Source organism: Anguilla anguilla, chromosome 18 (genome assembly GCF_013347855.1).
Source record: "Anguilla anguilla isolate fAngAng1 chromosome 18, fAngAng1.pri, whole genome shotgun sequence".
NCBI classification, from domain to species: Eukaryota; Metazoa; Chordata; class Actinopteri; order Anguilliformes; family Anguillidae; genus Anguilla; species Anguilla anguilla.
Window position 1 is genome coordinate 13,812,293 of NC_049218.1, and position 18,090 is coordinate 13,830,382.

The 18,090-nt window shown below is 55.1% G+C and overlaps 1 protein-coding gene across 2 annotated transcripts in view; it reads left to right on the forward strand.

Annotated features, from left to right (window-relative positions):
* Nucleotides 1-18,090, forward strand: part of thada (THADA armadillo repeat containing) — an 81,916-nt gene that overhangs the window by 9,804 nt on the left and 54,022 nt on the right. For both annotated transcript variants that reach the window (XM_035400864.1, XM_035400865.1), the window contains exons 18-26: nt 1,427-1,562; nt 1,887-2,023; nt 2,131-2,259; nt 3,388-3,545; nt 9,225-9,334; nt 12,380-12,512; nt 13,847-13,969; nt 14,992-15,114; nt 16,952-17,043. In XM_035400864.1, the coding sequence (XP_035256755.1) occupies nt 1,427-1,562; nt 1,887-2,023; nt 2,131-2,259; nt 3,388-3,545; nt 9,225-9,334; nt 12,380-12,512; nt 13,847-13,969; nt 14,992-15,114; nt 16,952-17,043 (1,141 nt within the window). The remainder of the gene's footprint in view (nt 1-1,426; nt 1,563-1,886; nt 2,024-2,130; nt 2,260-3,387; nt 3,546-9,224; nt 9,335-12,379; nt 12,513-13,846; nt 13,970-14,991; nt 15,115-16,951; nt 17,044-18,090) is intronic.

Genomic DNA, 18,090 nt, shown 5'->3' on the forward strand with positions numbered 1-18,090 from the left:
ACAGAAGCGAACCAGGATGTTTACGGCTTGTCTAGGATGCTGTTCACGCGTACATAATCGCACAAACACCCACCCACCCGTAAGACGGCCGCAGACACACACACGCGTATACAGCTTACACGGTGACACAAGCGGACACACACGCAGACAGTTTACAGTTCCAGTGGCGTCTTTTCCCGAAGCTGGGGGGAGAGGCGTCCGTGACGAGTGTCCGTTCGTTAGCCTAATAGGGACCTGCGTTAGCGCGCGCGGCTAGCTTGGGAACCCGGCCTGTATTTAGAGCTCGGCGCTGATGTTTACGGCATGACGGCAGGACGTGCTTGACCTCGGAAGGCTGTTTAGAATTTTTCGGGAAGATGTTTGCGGCTGTAAAGGAGATGAAGAGCCAATGACGCTTCCCTGAGCTCACACGGCGGCCGTTCCTGCCCTCCTGTAGCACAGGGAGGACAGGGTGATCTGGGTACAGAGGGTGACTGTGCTTTCTTTACTGCATGCTGTGCGGAAACGCAGTCAAAGAAGTGCAGTGAGCTCTTGTCCCTGGGTGCACAATCCCAGCCCTAGAGAACTGAGCTTTGTTCTGGTTTTCTGTGTGTTTTAGCACTTTAAAGTGTTTAATTTAGGTCTCTGATTGGCTAGAGTCAAGGCATCACCTTTTCAGGGCCTAGACTGGCTGCTGATTGGAAGGAATCCCCTGTGACCCTTCAGGGCTGGAGTAGTGCATCCCTGCCTTGCCTTCATAGTGTTGTCTGCTGTATGTGCTGACTGTATAATTACCCTGTACATGGGCAGCAGTGTGTATGTTGCGGCTGTGTGTGGTTTAGGAAACGTTGGTAGAGCGTTGTTTGTGAGTTTGGTGCAGTGTTGCAGGTGTTGCTGCTGTGTCTGAGGGCTGAGGTGGTGTGTGGTTTAGGAAGCGTTGGTAAAGCGTTGTTTGTGCATTGTTTGTGAGTTTGGTGCAGTGGTGCAGGTGCTGCTGCTGTGTCTGAGGGCTGAGGTGGTGTGTGGTTTAGGAAGCGTTGGTAAAGCGTTGTTTGTGCGTTTGGTGCAGTGGTGCAGGTGCTGCTGCTGTGTCTGAGCGCTGAGGTGGTGTGTGGTTTAGGAAGCGTTGGTAAAGCGTTGTTTGTGCATTGTTTGTGAGTTTGGTGCAGTGGTGCAGGTGCTGCTGCTGTGTCTGAGGGCTGAGGTGGCGTGTGGTTTAGGAAGCGTTGGTAAAGCGTTGTTTGTGCATTGTTTGTGAGTTTGGTGCAGTGGTGCAGGTGCTGCTGCTGTGTCTGAGCGCTGAGGTGGCGTGTGGTTTAGGAAGCGTTGGTAAAGCGTTGTTTGTGTGTTTGGTGCAGTGGTGCAGGTGCTGCTGCTGTGTCTGAGCGCTGAGGTGGCGTGTGGTTTAGGAAGCGTTGGTAAAGCGTTGTTTGTGCGTTTGGTGCAGTGGTGCAGGTGCTGCTGCTGTGTCTGAGGGCGGAGGTGGAGCGGGCCGAGGCCTCCCTGCTGCAGGCTGCAGCCTCGTACCCGCTGTACGGCAGAGCCCACTGCATTACTGCTGCGCTGAAGCAGCTGCCCGCAGGGTGAGTGTCTGCAGGCACGCAAACGCACTCTCTCACACTCACTCTCTCACTCACACATGCACGCATGTACTCACTCACTCTCACTCTCTCACTCACAAATGCACGCATGTACTCACTCACTCTCACTCTCTCACTCAACGCTCACTCACATACTCATGCTGCCTCTCTTTCTCACTCTCACACATCACGCATTTACTCTTGTTCATATGTGTACACACACCCATGGCATATATGAGCATGCAGAGTGATATCCATATTGGAAGCAGATTTGTCCTCCATTTGACTCTGGCCTTTGTTTGCTCTGCTGTGTGTGTATCCGTGTAGCTCCCTGTCTCTGAAGGATCAGTGGAGAACTGTGGTGGCCGACCTCATCACCACGTTCTACAGGATGTCTGACGTCGTGTCGCCTGTCGTCCAGAGCTCCTCCCCCGAAGGACTCATCCCCATGGATACTGATTCCGGTGAGTGCGTCCGATTGGTGGATTGGAAACACAAACCTGCCCTATTTTGAGTGGCCTGTGTTTTTTGGTGTAAACACGTCTGTGTTTTGGCTGGTTCTGTTTCTCAGAGACATCAGCTGGCCTGCAGAAAATCCTACAGGAAATCCAGCCCCGTGACACCAACGACTTCTTCACTGATGCCCGTGAAACTCAGGCTGGGGGACAGCCTGGACACATACCTCAGTCTGAAAACACAGGTGTGTAACCGTGTATACACACACACACACACCAATAGATACAAACACACCAACCAGTCTGATGATCAAAACTTTTTGGAGTTATCTGCTCGTTCTGTTCTGTCCTGCCTTTGCTATGCTTACTGTGATCAGCAGGGGGCAGTGTTTCCCCATTGTTAGAAGCTTCGGCTGACTCACTCAGTCTCCGTGGGGGGACTTCATTTGTTAGTTTTACCCTGACTTGACTGGACAGGCTGTGAGCGCCCTCTGCTTCCTTACAGACAAACTGCTGCTTGTTGCTTAGAAACAGAACCGGGAGCTATAAACACGCCTCTCTCCTAAGCTTCTAATACTTCAGCTTGGCTAGCATATACCGGTTTTTGTTTGCGTCTCTTTGTTTATTCTTTGTGTAGTGATGGTTGCTAAATTTGGTTATTTGTTTTAAATGATACTCAGTGATTCAGATTTGTTCATTTTAGTTTCAGAAGTGTAACAGAAGTACTTCCCATTTCAACATTGGCAAGAAGAATCTCAATAAACTTTATAGTGAGTTTGAGTATGATATAATGTTGGATTTCACTTAGATCCAAATGGTGTATCGTGTTTTGGATACCAGTACCGGTGTTTACCAGTCTGGGTAACTACTTGGGAGCCTTTTTAAATGGGATTAAATAACAGTGTACAGTTTTTTGCACTGTGGCGCTGAAGATATAGTCACAAGCGAGATGACAGTTGTTAGGTGTTCTCATTAGAAACAAGGGGGTAAAAAACCTGCACAGATGTGCACACACTCGTGCCGTACAAACAAGGACCTGTACTAGAAGTGAGGTAGCATTTTGAACTGAAATTCAGTGCCCCATCAAGTGCCCCCAGGCTGCTGAGAGGTGGGAGGTGCTATCCAACGGCCAGCCATGAACTTTAACCCCCATGAACTGCCATTCTGCTTACACGTATTCACATTGTCATGTATATCAATCTAAATGAAAATGGAGGGTTTTGCTGACACTCCTCACTTGTTTTGTGAAATAAAGGAAGTTGTCTGCTGGATATGGGAGTTATGGGAGTTTGAGGGGCGGTGATGCAGTCTGGCCTGTAGTTCTCTGCAGTGTGGCTGTGCGATGCGGTGTAATGTCCTTGTTTGTACTGCAGGGGGCAGTGGGGAGGGGTACCGGGTCACGGCGCAGATGGTGCTGGTGTGCTGCTGGCGGAGCATGAAGGAGGTGTCCATGCTGCTGGGGCAGGTGTGTCAGGATATGCCCCTACAGACCAGAGAGGCATGCAGGGACGGCATCATCACTGAGGGGCAGGTAAGTCACTGATAACACACACAAACATGGACATGCGCGCGCACACACACACGGACGTACATGCACACTTTTCCTTCTCTCACAGAGACACACACCCTTCACATGCACAGATCCACGCACACTCTCCTGTATACTGACGCAGGTACGAGGTACACACACCCACTCGGAGCAGAAGAGGGTGAGACACACGCATGCACGGACAAACACAGATGCTCACACTCCCGGCCACTGGCAAGCAGAAATACCCCAGCCCTCCTCCACTTCCCACAGACCCGATGTGTCTGAACCAGAACACGTTTTACCATCACTCCAACAGTCTGGCTGCTCATCAGACACAATGAGACGATGTTTACAACATGTTTACTGGGTACTGTGTGTGTGTGTGTGTGTGTGTGTGTGTGTGTGTGTGTGTCTGTGGAACACACGCTCAGAAGCGTCTCCTCGGCCCCATGCTGTGGCCGTCTTCAGTTAGCATCCGCCCTGGTTAGCGGCGCGCTTTCATTTGGGAGTCGGCCTGCTGTTTAAATGTTTTGACTGCTCTCGTTCACACACATTCTTTCCAAATTGTTTCCAACGTCCCCCATAAACAATAAACTGGTCCTACCGCCCCCTCCCCCCCCCCCCCCCCCCCCCCCCACCTCCGTTAATATTGCACCAGACCTGCTCCCGGCTCATTTCCCACGCAGCCTCGCTGCGGGCCCCCCCTCAGCACGGGCGCACAAGGCCGTCTCTGTGAGCCGCGGGAGCGGGAGAGCCCGGGAGGGCCCGGCCGGGGGACGAGGAAGTGGAGCTGGACAGGAAACAGGAAGTTGGACGGCGTCTGCGAATGTGCTGACTCGTGGCTGAAGGCGCAGACTGCGCCGCGCGGTTCTGGCCGGCTCGCGGCACACACAGTCCTCGCTAGGAAGCGGCTTTCACCGTAGGGGTGTGCGGCGGCAGACAGGATGTGAGCAGGTGTGAGAGGTCTTCAGCCGTGTCTGCAGCAGCCATGCCGTGCACGTTTTTCACTTTTCCTTTCTCATCTTCTCTTTTTCCACTCCCCCTCTCTCTCCCTTCCTGTCTCTCTCTGTCCATCCTGTGACCTTTTACCTCCTTCCCTTGGTCCCCCAGCCTTCTCCACTCATCTAGTCACATGCTTCTTCTCCTCCTTTCTCTCTCTTTCCCCATCTCTGTTTCTGCTTTTTCTCACTCAATATATAATTCGGTTTTGTCTTGATTTCTTTTTCTTCTTCTCCACCATGTCCCCTCTCCCTCCCTCGTTGCAGTAAAGTTAATTCTCCCGTTCTCCCTCTTCTGCCCTCTCCATTTCCCTCTCCTTCATGTGGCCCCTGTCTCCCTCTCTCCTTCTCCATCTTTCATGACCTGCCTTTCCTTCTCCCCCTCTCCCTCCATCTTTCGTTACCTGCGTCCTCTGGGCCCTCTGATTGGCTCTCGGGAGCGGGTGGGTGGGGTGTTCCTGGCTTCTTTGGCCTGCAGTTGTGCTGGCTCCAGGGGGATTGTGGGGGATTAAGCACTTCTTGTTTTTCTCCGGCACGGAGCAGATCAAGAGTGAAAGTGATTTTGACAGAGAGCAGCCGTCTCTTACGCATACACACTCGGTACACTGAGTACGCTTACTGTACACGCACGCACACACACACACACCCCCCGCACACACACACACACCCCGCACACACACACACCCCGCACACACATACCCACCCACCCGCACGCTCAGCACGCATGCTGCACACACACACACACACACACACACACACCCCCCGCACACACATACCCACCCGCACGCTCAGCCCGCATGCTGCACACACACACACACACACACGCACACACATACCCACCCGCACGTTCAGCACGCATGCTGCACACACACACACACACACACCCCGCGCACACATACCCACCCGCACGCTCAGCCCGCATGCTGCACACACACACACACACACACACCCACCCACCCGCACGCTCAGCACGCATGCTGCACACACACACACACACACACACGCACATACACACATATTCTCGCTGAACACACGTGCTGTACATACATAATTGCACACATACTGTACACATACAGCACACGCGCACACACACACATACACAAACACAAATGCGCACATTCACACTGAACACATGTACTGTACATACATAATTGCACACATGATGTACACACTCACACACACACACACACACACACAGCTGTCCTGCTAGGCTCCATATGCATGTCTCCATGTCTCCAGCTGGGAGGCTTGTTTCTCTGCATGGCCCACACCCTCCTCACTTGATTAGGTGTGTGGGGGAGGATATTTGCTTCCATGGAGCTTAGTTTCCATTAGAAATGCGAGAGCAATTTAGATGAAAAAGTGTTACCACTGGGGCCGAAAGCATCATTTTGAAGATTTGGCCGTTGTCACGGACACGGGCTTTGGCGAGGGGAGGCCACAGCTGCAGCCAGGGTGCCGAATTGGGACCACGTGGTGGCCCCGCCCCGATAATCCACCCCGGCCCCACGGGTGACGTCACCTGTTCAGATGGGTGGTGATGTCACATCTGCGGTCACGGCCACCCTCCATGGTGTTGCGTAACTGACTCCCCCCCCCCCCGATGATGAGAATTCAAGAGTCTGTCAGGCATGCGGACACGTGAGCGAGAGGTTGGGTGTTTTTTTTTTCCACTCCTGCACCACTACCTCATGGGGTCCACACCTGCCACTAGTACCCCTCCTCCCCCTCCTCCCTGTATCCCCCAACCCCACCTCCTGCAGCTTAGCTTCCACACTGGCATTGCCAGAAAGTTCCTCCTCTACTGGCGCTCAGGCTTACTGATGTAGGCTTCCATTAGATTCCTTCTCTCTCCCTCTCTCACTTCTCCCTCTCCCTCTCCTTTCTCTCTCTCTCTTCTCCCTCTCCCTCTTTTCTCTCTCTCTTCTCCCTCCCTCTCCCTCCCTCCCTTTCTTGTCCTAAGCCCTTTTGGCCTGCTGCTGTGCGCAGTAGTGTGTTTGCTGTTGATTCGGCTCTAGCAGCGTGTACGCGAGTCCCGGCTGGATGAAGGCTGAGTGTCAGTGTCAGTGCAGCCCGTGATGGCGGCGGTGCTGCTAGCCTGCGCACGGCTCGCGCTGGGGAGCTGGGCCCAGCTCTGGGACGGGCGCGCTGCCCTCCGTGATGCTATATTTGGGGAATGCTGCGTGTGTGTTTATGACAGAGCGGACATCTTCCAAACTCGCGGCTTCGACCGCCCGGTTCCTCTCGCCCGCGCCTATTTGCTGCTCCGTCGCCCCGGCAACCCAGCAGATGTTTACGCTCTCCGGGGCCGCCATGGCAACAGAAACATTTAGTCACCCGGGCGATTTTGTTTTTAATTTTTAATTTTCGACGGCGTGCCCTTCGCTTGATATGGAGAGCGAGCGGACGGGCTTTCCGAAACAAGATGTCCACGATGGCGCCAGGAGAGGAGGCTGAGAAGTACCGACGCGTCCGCGTGGAAAACGGGGTGCGAGCGCTACTCGTGCGTGATGAGGCCCGGCCTGGGCCAGCGGCCTGGGTCAGCGGCCTGGGCCAGCGGCCTGCTCCGCCTGAACACTCTTCCACACGTCCTGTTGCATGCCCTCAGTTCCTGAAGCAGGTTTTTTGAGCGCTGTTTCACTGCGGCCAGTTCCGACGCGTAGTCTGCGGTGTTACCGGGCCTCGCGGTTCTCATCCGGCTCTGGGAGTGGGGCACGCAGGAAGTGCGCCGCCTGGTGCCGGCCTCAGGAAGTGCCACTCAGACGCCTGAAGTACTACTGTTCTGCGAAGCGGCTGAAAGTGAACACAAGTGGGATTTTTGTTATGATGACCCCCCCACCCTTCCCGTCTTACGGTAGTTTGACATTGGGCCTGGAATCGATAGTTCCTCTAAGAGTTCAGTGGCCCTTCCTCCTCTCTCCCTCATTTGCTTCACTGTGGGGTCTGGTTGTGTTGGATGATTAGTTGCTTGCGTAGGTCGATTATTTTTTCTTACATTGAGTGATTGTTTACTTGTGCTGTGCAATTTGTTTCTTGTTCTGGGCGCTTGGTTGCTTGAGCCGGGCGATTGGCTGCTTGCGTTGGGTGATTGGTTGCTTGGGTTGAGCGGTTAGTTGCTTGCGTTGGGTTTGAGCCGAAGCCGGGGGGCGCCAGCGCACGCCGGGCCCAGAGGGCAGAGGGGTGAGGTCCAGGCCGCTCAGCCCGATTAGCCCTCCCTGTTATTGTAAGAGCTTAGCTCGGTTTTCACCGCAAACACGCAGAGCGCTGGGGGTGCACACAGGCACCGCTGTTTCCCGGACTCCCCTCAGCCACCCCCCCCCACCGTAACCCAGCGGCTCTCGTCCCGAATTCCCCCCCCCCCGTGAAACGGTCTGGGGTTCGGCTGTGGAGCTCGGGTTCGACCGCACCTCGCCCTCAGTCGCTGGCCCTGGAATGCAACTCTGTCCGTTTCCTCTTCCTCCTTCCTCTTCACGTCCCAGGACAGGCCGGTCTTGGGGCCGTATTTGGCTGAAATTGCATAATTTAACCACCCCAAATAACCCCCCCTACCCCCACCCCCATCCCTACTTTTCAAGACCCAGCGAGTCAATGAAATAAAAACAACAACAAGAACAAGGAGAGGTTTTAACTCCTAAGTCTCTTTGCGGAAAGCGGAGTAAAGCTGCTATTTGGGTCACTGACACAGAGTGTGTAATTATCCGACTGCGGGGTTGGGGAAATTCTGGGCACGTGGAAGTTCTGGGAAAGGCTTGCTGCAAACAGGAAGCTCGCGGCTAAATAAAGTGCCCCAGGAATCTGAGGCTTTCGTAATTACACAAATCACACACCAAATGGATGCACCAGAGGGACGCGCGTCTGCCAAGCCATCTCGTGCCCCCCCCCGGGGACGCCTCGGCACGAAGGCGGGGTTATTGAAGTGGGGGGTCATCAAGGCCATGTTTTTTGGGAAAAGGGGAGGGCTCAGTCTCTGATTTTGTTGTTCTCATCTCTCCTCTACATTGAATTTCCAGAGCATGCCCTCCTCCCCCGAAACCCCTGAATGACTGTGGCCCCCCAAGCATGCTGGCGGGACCATGGGTCACTTACTTAAATGGGCCACAGGCCCTCCAGGCTCAGACTCCAGTCCTGGGGGGCCGCAGCATCTGCTGGTTTTTGGTGCCTGTCGCCCACTTAAGCGATTCCTTTCACCCGTTTGCTTAAAGATAGCCTTTAAGCTGGAACTGGGAACCACAGGACCACCTGCAGGCACTGTGGTCGTCCAGAGCTTGTTTGACATCCCTGGATTGTCTGGACCTGACTAAGTCTGAGGTGGGGTGGTGTGGGGCGGGGTGCGGGGACAGGGTTCATGAGAGGTTTCTGGGCAGAGCTCATTGTGCCTGAACCCCTGCCCCCCCTCCCCAGCCGAGCTCAGCGTGACCACAGAGCCTGGCCGGCCTGCTCATGCGGCTGTGTGGCTTTGCCCTTCCCAGTCTGGGCCCTGATAAGCCACCGTGACTGTGCCGAACTGTGCACCCAGCCTGGGCCCTGATAAGTCACTGTGACTGTGCCAGACTGTGCACTCATTCCCTGTTCTCTGTGAAGGACTGACTGATGATATGATCTCCCTTGGTCCCCTGTCTTCTCTCTCTCTCTCTCTCTCTACATCTTTGCCCCTCTGCCGCCTCCTCTCTGGCGCCCCCAGGTGGAAGGGGTGGGCCGGTACTTCCGGCAGCAGCTGCTGCAGTCCCGCCACAGGGGCGCGTTTGAGCTGGCCTACGTGGGATTCGTGCGGCTCACGGACATGCTGTGCAGGTGAGGTCGGGACACGAGGTGCGGGACTATGGGGCCCTTCCGTTGGGGAGGCTTTTGTCAACAGGCGGGTCGAGATAACTGGAGGAATGTGTGTGATCACGTGAGTCGGGCTATAGATTGTGTGTGTGTGTGTGTGTGTGAACAGGTGAGCTCGGATATGAGCTCTCTTGTGTGAACAAGTGAGCTGGTGTTTGGAGAACAGGTGGGATAGATTGTGTGTACTCTATGGTTATGGTCTACATGGGTGTGATGCATGTTCATTGTTTGAGATCGTGTTGTACATGTTGTAAAGTCTGTTTAACAAACTGATGCAAGGTTAGAGTGAAATTAAGGTCAGTACTTGAGGTTGATATTTCCTGCTGTCACAGACTGTGTGTGCGTGCGTGCGTGCGTGCGTGTCTATGTGTGCGTGCGTGTGTGTGTGTGTGAGAGGTCTCCCTGGTCACAGTACCCTCTCCAGTGTGCTCAGCATGTAAACTGGAGAGAAATAATGAGTGAATAACGTGTGCATGGTTATAGTGGGACTGGCCCTGGCTGTGTGAGTATGGCCTCCTTATTAAAGCCTGTGCTCCCTGTGCTGTCAGAGCTGGCCCCCTTATTAAAGCCTGCGCTCCCTGTGCTGTCAGAGCTGACCCCCTTATTAAAGCCTGTGCTCCCTGTGCTGTCAGAGCTGGCCCCCTTATTAAAGCCTGTGCTCCCTGTGCTGTCAGAGCTGACCCCCTTATTAAAGCCTGTGCTCCCTGTGCTGTTAGAGCTGGCCCCCTTATTAAAGCCTGTGCTCCCTGTGCTGTCAGAGCTGACCCCCTTATTAAAGCCTGTGCTCCCTGTGCTGTCAGAGCTGACCCCCTTATTAAAGCCTGTGCTCCCTGTGCTGTCAGAGCTGACCCCCTTATTAAAGCCTGTGCTCCCTGTGCTGTCAGAGCCGGCCTCTCCCAGCCGGGCCGTCGGCCTCGAGCTGCCATTGGCCACAGGAATGTTTCACTTTGGGCTGAACTGTTGTCCTTGGCAACAGAGCTTCATACCTGAGCTAGGAAAAGCACCACTCTGGCCTCAGCCCCCAACCATCGCCCCCCTCCCAGAAAAACAGCTCGGAGTACACGGAGAAGGAGGCAGGCGTCCTCCGGGGGCAGATTGTAGGCTCAGCTCGTAGGGAGATTGTAGGCTCAGCTCGTAGGCAGATTGTAGGCTCAGCTCGTAGGGAGATTGTGTGCTCAGCTCGTAGGCAGATTGTAAACGCACCGCTCGTAGGCAGATTGTAGGCTCAGCTCGTAGGCAGATTGTAGGCTCAGCTCGTAGGCAGATTGTAAGCTCAGCTCGTAGGCAGATTGTAGGCTCAGCTCGTAGGCAGATCGTAGGCTCAGCTCGTAGGCAGATCGTAGGCTCAGCTCGTAGGCAGATTGGAGGCTCAGCTCGTAGGCAGATTGGAGGCTCAGCTCGTAGGCAGATTGTAGGCTCAGCTCGTAGGCAGATTGTAGGCTCAGCTCGTCGGCAGGTTGTAGGCTCAGCTCGTAGGGATGGGCGCTATAAGAGCCGCTGATGTTAGCGCTCAGGAATTGTGCCGCGCTCGGTTTTACGGCACGGAAATATCTGGAAGCAGCGGAGCGGAGCGATCGCGGCCGGCCGCGGAGGCCTTTTTTTCGGCGCTCTCTGGGTGTGGCGGTGGCACGGGCCCCGCTGTGGCAGCGGAGGGTGTGATGCGGTCACTGCCCCAGCGGCTCTCAGCCCAGCGCTGCGGGGTCGTGACCCTTCGGGTCTGTTAGTCACGGGCCTGGCAGGCCTCCACAACACAGCCTTACATGAGTGGAGTCCAGGGTGGCAGCGGAGTGAGATGTGATTGGACAGGAGGGCGAGTGGGAGGCGTTGTGGGAGAGTCTGTTTGAGCGGGTAGGTGTATTGGACTCTGCCCTGTATGTAAGCAGGGCAGGACGACGTACGATTGGACAGGGGATGGGAGTTTGTGGGGTTGTGGGTAGGGCATATCACACTGTGCGCTGTGTGTGGGTCAGGACTTCAGCTGTGATGCTGTATCCAGGTTATGGGGTGCTGATTATGGAGTGCTAAATTGCAGGCCTTTCAAGTCTTGCTTTGCTTCAGGGGGGTTGGTTGCTGTAGTGTATTCTGGGTGCTGGTGCGTGCGTGTGTGTGTGTGGCAGCGGTGTGTTTGGATGACCCTGCCCCTCCTCTCTGTTTGATCTGTTCGCTTTGCTGGTCTCTGCTGCACCGTGTGAAACAACAGCCCTTTCATAGCAGGAGACTGCATTCCTCATAGCCTTTCACCCGCGAATCTGAGTGTGTGTGTGAGCCCGAGTGTGTGTGTGTGTGTCTGCCTGCTGAAGTCTGAGTGTGTGTCTGCACTCCAGAGTCTTGAGTGTGTGTGTCTGCACACCCGAGCCCGAGTGTGTGTGTGAGGTGGGTGAGGTGCGATCCTCATCACTGTAAAGCACTTTGAGCATACAGTGCTATATAAATGTAATGATTCATTCATTCATACTGTATGTCAGAGAGCACCTGTTTGGTGTTTTTAACATGGAGGACGGTGCACGTGTGCGTCTCCATGTGCATATCTGCGCATGTGTAGAGAAGGTGCGTGTGTGTGTTTGTGTTTGAGAGTGAGAGTGCAGTCCCGTGTGTATGATCCATATGCTCCATGTTCCGTGTTTTGGCTGCTAGCTTTTTTTTTGTGTAGCACCCTGTTTGAGTTAGTTGGGTGTTCTTACAGTGAATTAGTATTTTCCTGGGGCCCTGTCTGAGAGAAATGTCTCCATGATCATGATGAAATACTCAATCAGGGTTAAGCACTCTCTCTGTTTTGTCTGGAAAGTGGATTGTATTTTTACTGCTAAGGATTAAACCGTCAGGGAAATCACAACAACAATGAGCTCAGTGTACATGGATTTACCTCTTAAGATTTTGTGTGTCTGCGTGTGTGTGTGTGTGTGTGTGTGTGTGTGTGTGTGTGTGTGTGTGTGTGTGTGTGTGTGTATGTATGGGTGGGTGGGTGGGTGTGTGTGTGTGTGTGTGTGTGTATTATGTCTCTGACAACAGGAGCGGGAGCCAGAGCCTGCAGCAGCTGCCTTCCCATTGGCTGAAGGAGGTTCTGGAGGAGGTGAAGTCCAGCGACCCCTCGTCTAAGCTGTGTGCCACTCGCCGCAGTGCAGGCATCCCGTTTTACATACAGGTGCGCCTCTCCCTGCCCCGCCCCGCTCCTCCCCGCCCTGCCTCTCCCTGCCCCGCCCCGCTCCTCCCCGCCCTGCCCCGCCCCTGCAGGCACGCCCCTCCCCGCCCCTCCCCACCCCTGCAGACACGCCCCTCCCTGCCCCTCCCTGCCCCTCCCCACCCCACCCCACCCCTGCAGACACGCCCCTCCCCTCTCCCTGCCCCTCCCCACCCCACCCCTGCAGGCACGCCCCTCCCCTCTCCCTGCCCCTCCCCACCCCGCCCCGCCCCTGCAGGCACGCCCCTCCCCACCCCGCCCCTGCAGTCACACCCCCCCCCCCCCCCGCCCCTCCCCGCCCCGCCCCTGCAGGCACGCCCCTCCCCACCCCGCCCCTGCAGTCACGCCCCTCCCCACCCCGCCCCTGCAGACACGCCCCTCCCTCTCCCTGGCTCGCCCAGGTGCCCGGGCCTGAATACGATACGTTGTTATTCCTGGAGAGATGCAGAGATACCGCCAGGCTGAATTCCTCTCGGGCACTGGAGCTGTAAGAACACGCTGTCTCTCCTCCCTCCCTCCCTCCCTCACTTCCTCCCTCGCTCACCTGCGGCTCCCTGCCTGTGGTTCACCAGTCTCCCACTCCCACAATGCACCAGCCCCTTTCTCGCCGGCCCTGTCTGTCAGTGCTCTGTCTCTATGGAAATGAAACAGACCTGGCAGACGTCCTCGGGAAGTCACGTAACATCGCGACCGGGAGGATCTATTCCTCCAGAGAAATATGGAAATGTCATAGCGCGGAGATGTCACTGGTGGAGCAGGGCTTTCATAGAGAGCCTGTCTCACACTGATTATGTCATAGAGAGAGCATGTCTCACACTGATTATGTCATAGAGAGAGCATGTCTCACACTGGTTATGTCATAGAGAGAGCCTGTCTCACACTGATTATGTCTCAATTTTTTTTTTAGATTTGTAAATAGCACTTCTGTCACAGTTAGACTCTTTTGCCACACAAATGGCCAGCCTGTCAGTGATGCTGTCACTGAGCCGAGATGTACAGCACATTACTGTGCTTTCCTCTTTGGGACAGATGTGTGACTGAGCCTAGATGTACGGCACACAGCAGTACTTTTCTCTAAGGGACAGATGTGTGACTGAGCCCAGATGTACGGCACACAGCAGTGCTTTTCTCTCAGGGACAGATGTGTGACTGAGCCTAGATGTACGGCACACAGCAGTGCTTTTCTCTCAGGGACAGATGTGTGACTGAGCCTAGATGTACGGCACACAGCAGTGCTTCTCTTTAAAGGCCAGAGATGCCTGCCCCTCACGCCTCTCTCCTGTCCCGGCCGTCTGCAGGCCCTGCTGTCCTCAGAGCCCAAGTCGTCCAGCTGCAGCCTGCTGAAGATGACCATGAAGGAGCTGACCAGCCTGGCCATGCCCGACCCTCAGCATCTGACCAACCGCAGCACCGTCCCCCAGGTACGGACCCGCCCGCTCTCTCCCTATTGGACAGTGCTCATCCTTCAGGTGTGTCTGTCCCATACCTGTCCCTGCAATACTGATGCCCGCCTCCTGGTCCCAGTACAGACACCACCTGCCCCAGTACCGACCCCACCTGTCCCAGTACTGACCCCACGTCCCAGTACAAATACCCAACCTAATAGTAACCTCATTCCAGTGCAGACATCCCCGTTTCAGTACAGCACTGACACCCCCATCCCAGTACAGACGCAGCCCATCCCAGTACAGACCCCCCCTCCACCCTGGTATGCAAACATGGAAGAGCCCGTCCCCCACAGTGCTGGGAGTGAGCAGATCCTGCGAGTTTAAAATGGCCGCTGCGCCGGAGGGGAAGTGTGTGATGTCTGCACACACACCTGGGGGTTTGGGGGTAGGGGTGGGTGGGGCCGTTTCCTCTGCGCTACACCCCTCTCCAGCTGAGCTGCGCTGTCATGCTGTAACACGAGAACCTGCGGCTAAAATTAAACTCCGCGCCACCTGATGTTTCCCATTAACAGGTTACATAAGAGCCAGGCACCCGCCCAAAACTGCATCCCAGCCCTCCGCAGCCCCCGCCCCAAACCCACATCCCCACACTCTGGGAGAGCAGACCTCACTCCCGACTCAGACACCCCCCTCACTCTTTCACTCTCTCTGTCTTTTCCTTTCTCTTCTCTGGGCCGTGGCTGGCATTGCCGCAAACGTGTTTGTGTGCATGCGTGTGCGTGTTTGTGTACATGCGTGTGCGTTTTTTTTTGTCCATGCGTCTTTGTGCACATGCGTATTTGTGTATGTGCGGCTCTGTACAGAGTGACTGAGCTGATGAAGTGTGTTTATTTTGTTTCTGTATTTCTTCACTTATATATACAAGGAGCATGAACAGAATACAAATTAGCATGTCTTGACAAGAACTGTAAAACAGTGTTAAAATACGGATGAGTAATAAGACAAAATGAAAATAAAGCAATATGCAGTATGACTCACTCTCTCTCCCCCTCTAGGTGCATGCTCTTAACATCCTCCGAGCTCTCTATCGGGACACGCGCTTAGGGGAGAACATCGTCCCTTTCGTGTCAGATGGGGTGCAGGCTGCAGTGCTGGGGTTCACCTCCCCCATTTGGGCTGTGAGTACCCCCCCTCCCTCCGTCCTCATGCCGGACAGGAGCTGCTGTCCCTTAAACTGCTGTAAACACACTCTTTCTGTCTCTTCTCTCTCACACACACACACACACACACACACACACACCACACACACACACGTGCGCGCACACACACACACACACACACACACACACACACACGCACACACACACGCAGTCACACGCGCACACACACACACACACACATATCCCGACGGCCTATCCTGGGTCACTTTGATCTGTTGCTCTATGTGGGCCACTGGAGCCAGACCAGTATGAACACACCAGCACTCTGCCCTGATACCCCTTTCCCCTCCTGCCCCTGTTCCTCCCCCACCACCTCCCCTCGCCTCGCCTCCCTCCCCACCCCCACCACCCTAAATCTGCAGCAGCCCAGCTGGAGACTGGGCGGGGAGTGTGAGCTGGTAGGGCCGCCTCCTGGGTGCAGGTTTTTCGGGGAAGCGGATTGAACAGCAGAGGCCTGCGGTTCTGAACGTGTGCGTTTAATCCCTCCCTCCCCCCTCCCCCCACCGGGCTGCCCCCAAGAGTTATTTTTTAAGCTGCTGCTGGGGGGGTCGGTCACGCATCATGTGACCCAGGATCGAAGCTGAGGTCACGGCCGCGTAAGGTGTGCTTAGGCCCCCCTGTGCAGCTCCGCAGGCATTCCGGGAATCTGTCGAACAAGCAGCAGAGAGACGGGACGAGGGCCACGGCTGCTCCTTCACCAGACCGACCTTCACCCAAATCACCCTCCGGGCGGACACGCCCTGTCTGTCAGTCCCGTTCAGCCTGTCTGTTAAACTGAGCCCCCCTGTCCCCGGGCCGGTGACGCCCGTCGGCGCGGGACTCTGTTTCGGTGTTATCGGCCGGCTCTGTCGGGCCGCCGGGGCGGCTCAGACGCGTGACAGAAACTTGGCCTCCGCTCGCTGCCCGCCCACACGCCCGTCTCTCCGAGGCCGCTCGCCGGTTTTCCCCCGACGCAGATCGGATCTGGAAAAGCGGGCTTTGATCCAGGCCGCCCGGGCTGGGCCGAGGCCGATAGCGTCTGTCCCATGTGGAGTCTGGGGGCGGGGGCGGGGGTGGGGGTGAGGGTGGGGGTGGGGGGTGGGGGTGGGGTGTTGCGAGATTTTTTGCTATCGGAACAGAGATCTCCGCTTTCCAAACATCTGCACGGCCGAAGTGAGGGATTGTGGGAGAAAATAAACCCAGCCAAAAATACCATTAGGGCTGGACTGCGAGAGCCGGGGCACCACAAACACTTCCAGGATTCCTGAAGGAGAGTAAATAAATAAGTACGTGCTGCTCTCCGGCTTGCTATGAAACATGAGAGCACGCGGGGAAGGGCTAGCCGTGCGCAAATAGCCGGGTCTGTTGGGGGGGGGGGGGGGGGGGGTTCAGCAGCCATCTCCCGTAAACGGATGAAGATGGCGTTTACAGACGATCGGATTAGAAACTGCGTTCCGACTGCGCTCCTGAAACGGTACCATTAGAGGCTGTGTCAAACTGCGCTTGTAATGAGTCACTGTTAGAGACTGTCAAACTGTGCTTGTAATGAGTCACTGTTAGAGACTGTCAAACTGTGCTTGTAATGAGTCACTGTTAGAGACTGTCAAACTGTGCTTGTAATGAGTCACTGTTAGAGACTGTCAAACTGTGCTGGAGTCTCTCAGACTTTCCAACTGCCCTTAGACACATCACCATTAGTCTGTCACCATCTGGGCTTCCTCACTCTTTCTGTCTTTCATACTAGTCCCTCACACTGTTTCTCATACTCTTCCTCACTTTCTCTCTGTCACACTCTTCCTCCCTCTCTGTTGGGCAGGTGCGGAACTCCTCCACCCTCCTCTTCAGTACGCTGATCACCAGGATCTTTGGAGTGAAGAAGGGCAAAGATGAGCATTCCAAAAAGAACAGGTCTGTAACCCCCCCCCCCCAATCCCCCTGAAGCACACACACACACACACACACACACACACACACAGCCCTCCATCACCACATGCAGATTGGCCCCCCTCCTCCTCCAGGCTCGGCCATGCTAGGGTGGCACGGTGCATCACAAAAGCCCCCAGAAATCTGCCCCCGTTTCGATCCTGTATGAATTCCGACATGTTTCCCGAGCAGCCGCATCAGTGCTGGGAAGCGGCACTCGTATCTGAACAGACCCCTGTTGGCATGGCAGATTGCCATCCGTTGTGGGTACTCGTACACCGGTGCAGTGTGTTGGCATCGCAGTCGGCACAGCAGAAGATGACCTTTGCGCACTAGAGAAGCTTGGCCACCAGGGGGCAGTGTAGTCCCACCAGCACAGCCCTTGGCCTGGCACGGGGCCCAGGCCTCGTCAGGGTAATCAATCACAGTTCCTCCGTTTATTTGCAGCAGATGTAAGTGATACATACAGTTTCCAACTTTAAATGTTGTTTATTTAAAGAATGCTGCCTTTTTACAAGATTGGCAAACACACTTTTTCTGTCTCCCTCTCTCTCCTCCCAGTTGTTCTACATCTGTGAAGGTCTCTCCCACTGCCCAGTGGCCTGTGTCTTCCTCTCTTCCTCTCTCTCTTCCTCTTGTTCTCACGAAGGTTTTTTCATGAGCGTAAGAGAAGCCTTGCTTTCTGTTCCTGTGTCAGGCCTGCCTTGTGCCGCAGTCCTGATTCACTCTCTCACACACACTTTCTCTCTCTCTCTCTCTCTCTCTCAAACTCACACACACACACACACACTCACACACACGCTCTCTCTCTCTCTCTCTCTCTCTCTCAAACACACACACACACTCACACACACGCTTTCTCTCTCTCTCTCTGTCTCTCTCTCTCTCACAATGTCCCAATAAAAGGGTTTTTAAATCTCGAAATCTCTCTCACAAACTCACACACACACACACACATATACACAGTCACACACACGCTCTCTCTCTCTCTCACACGCACACACAGATTTCGACAGGCTGACCCAGGACACT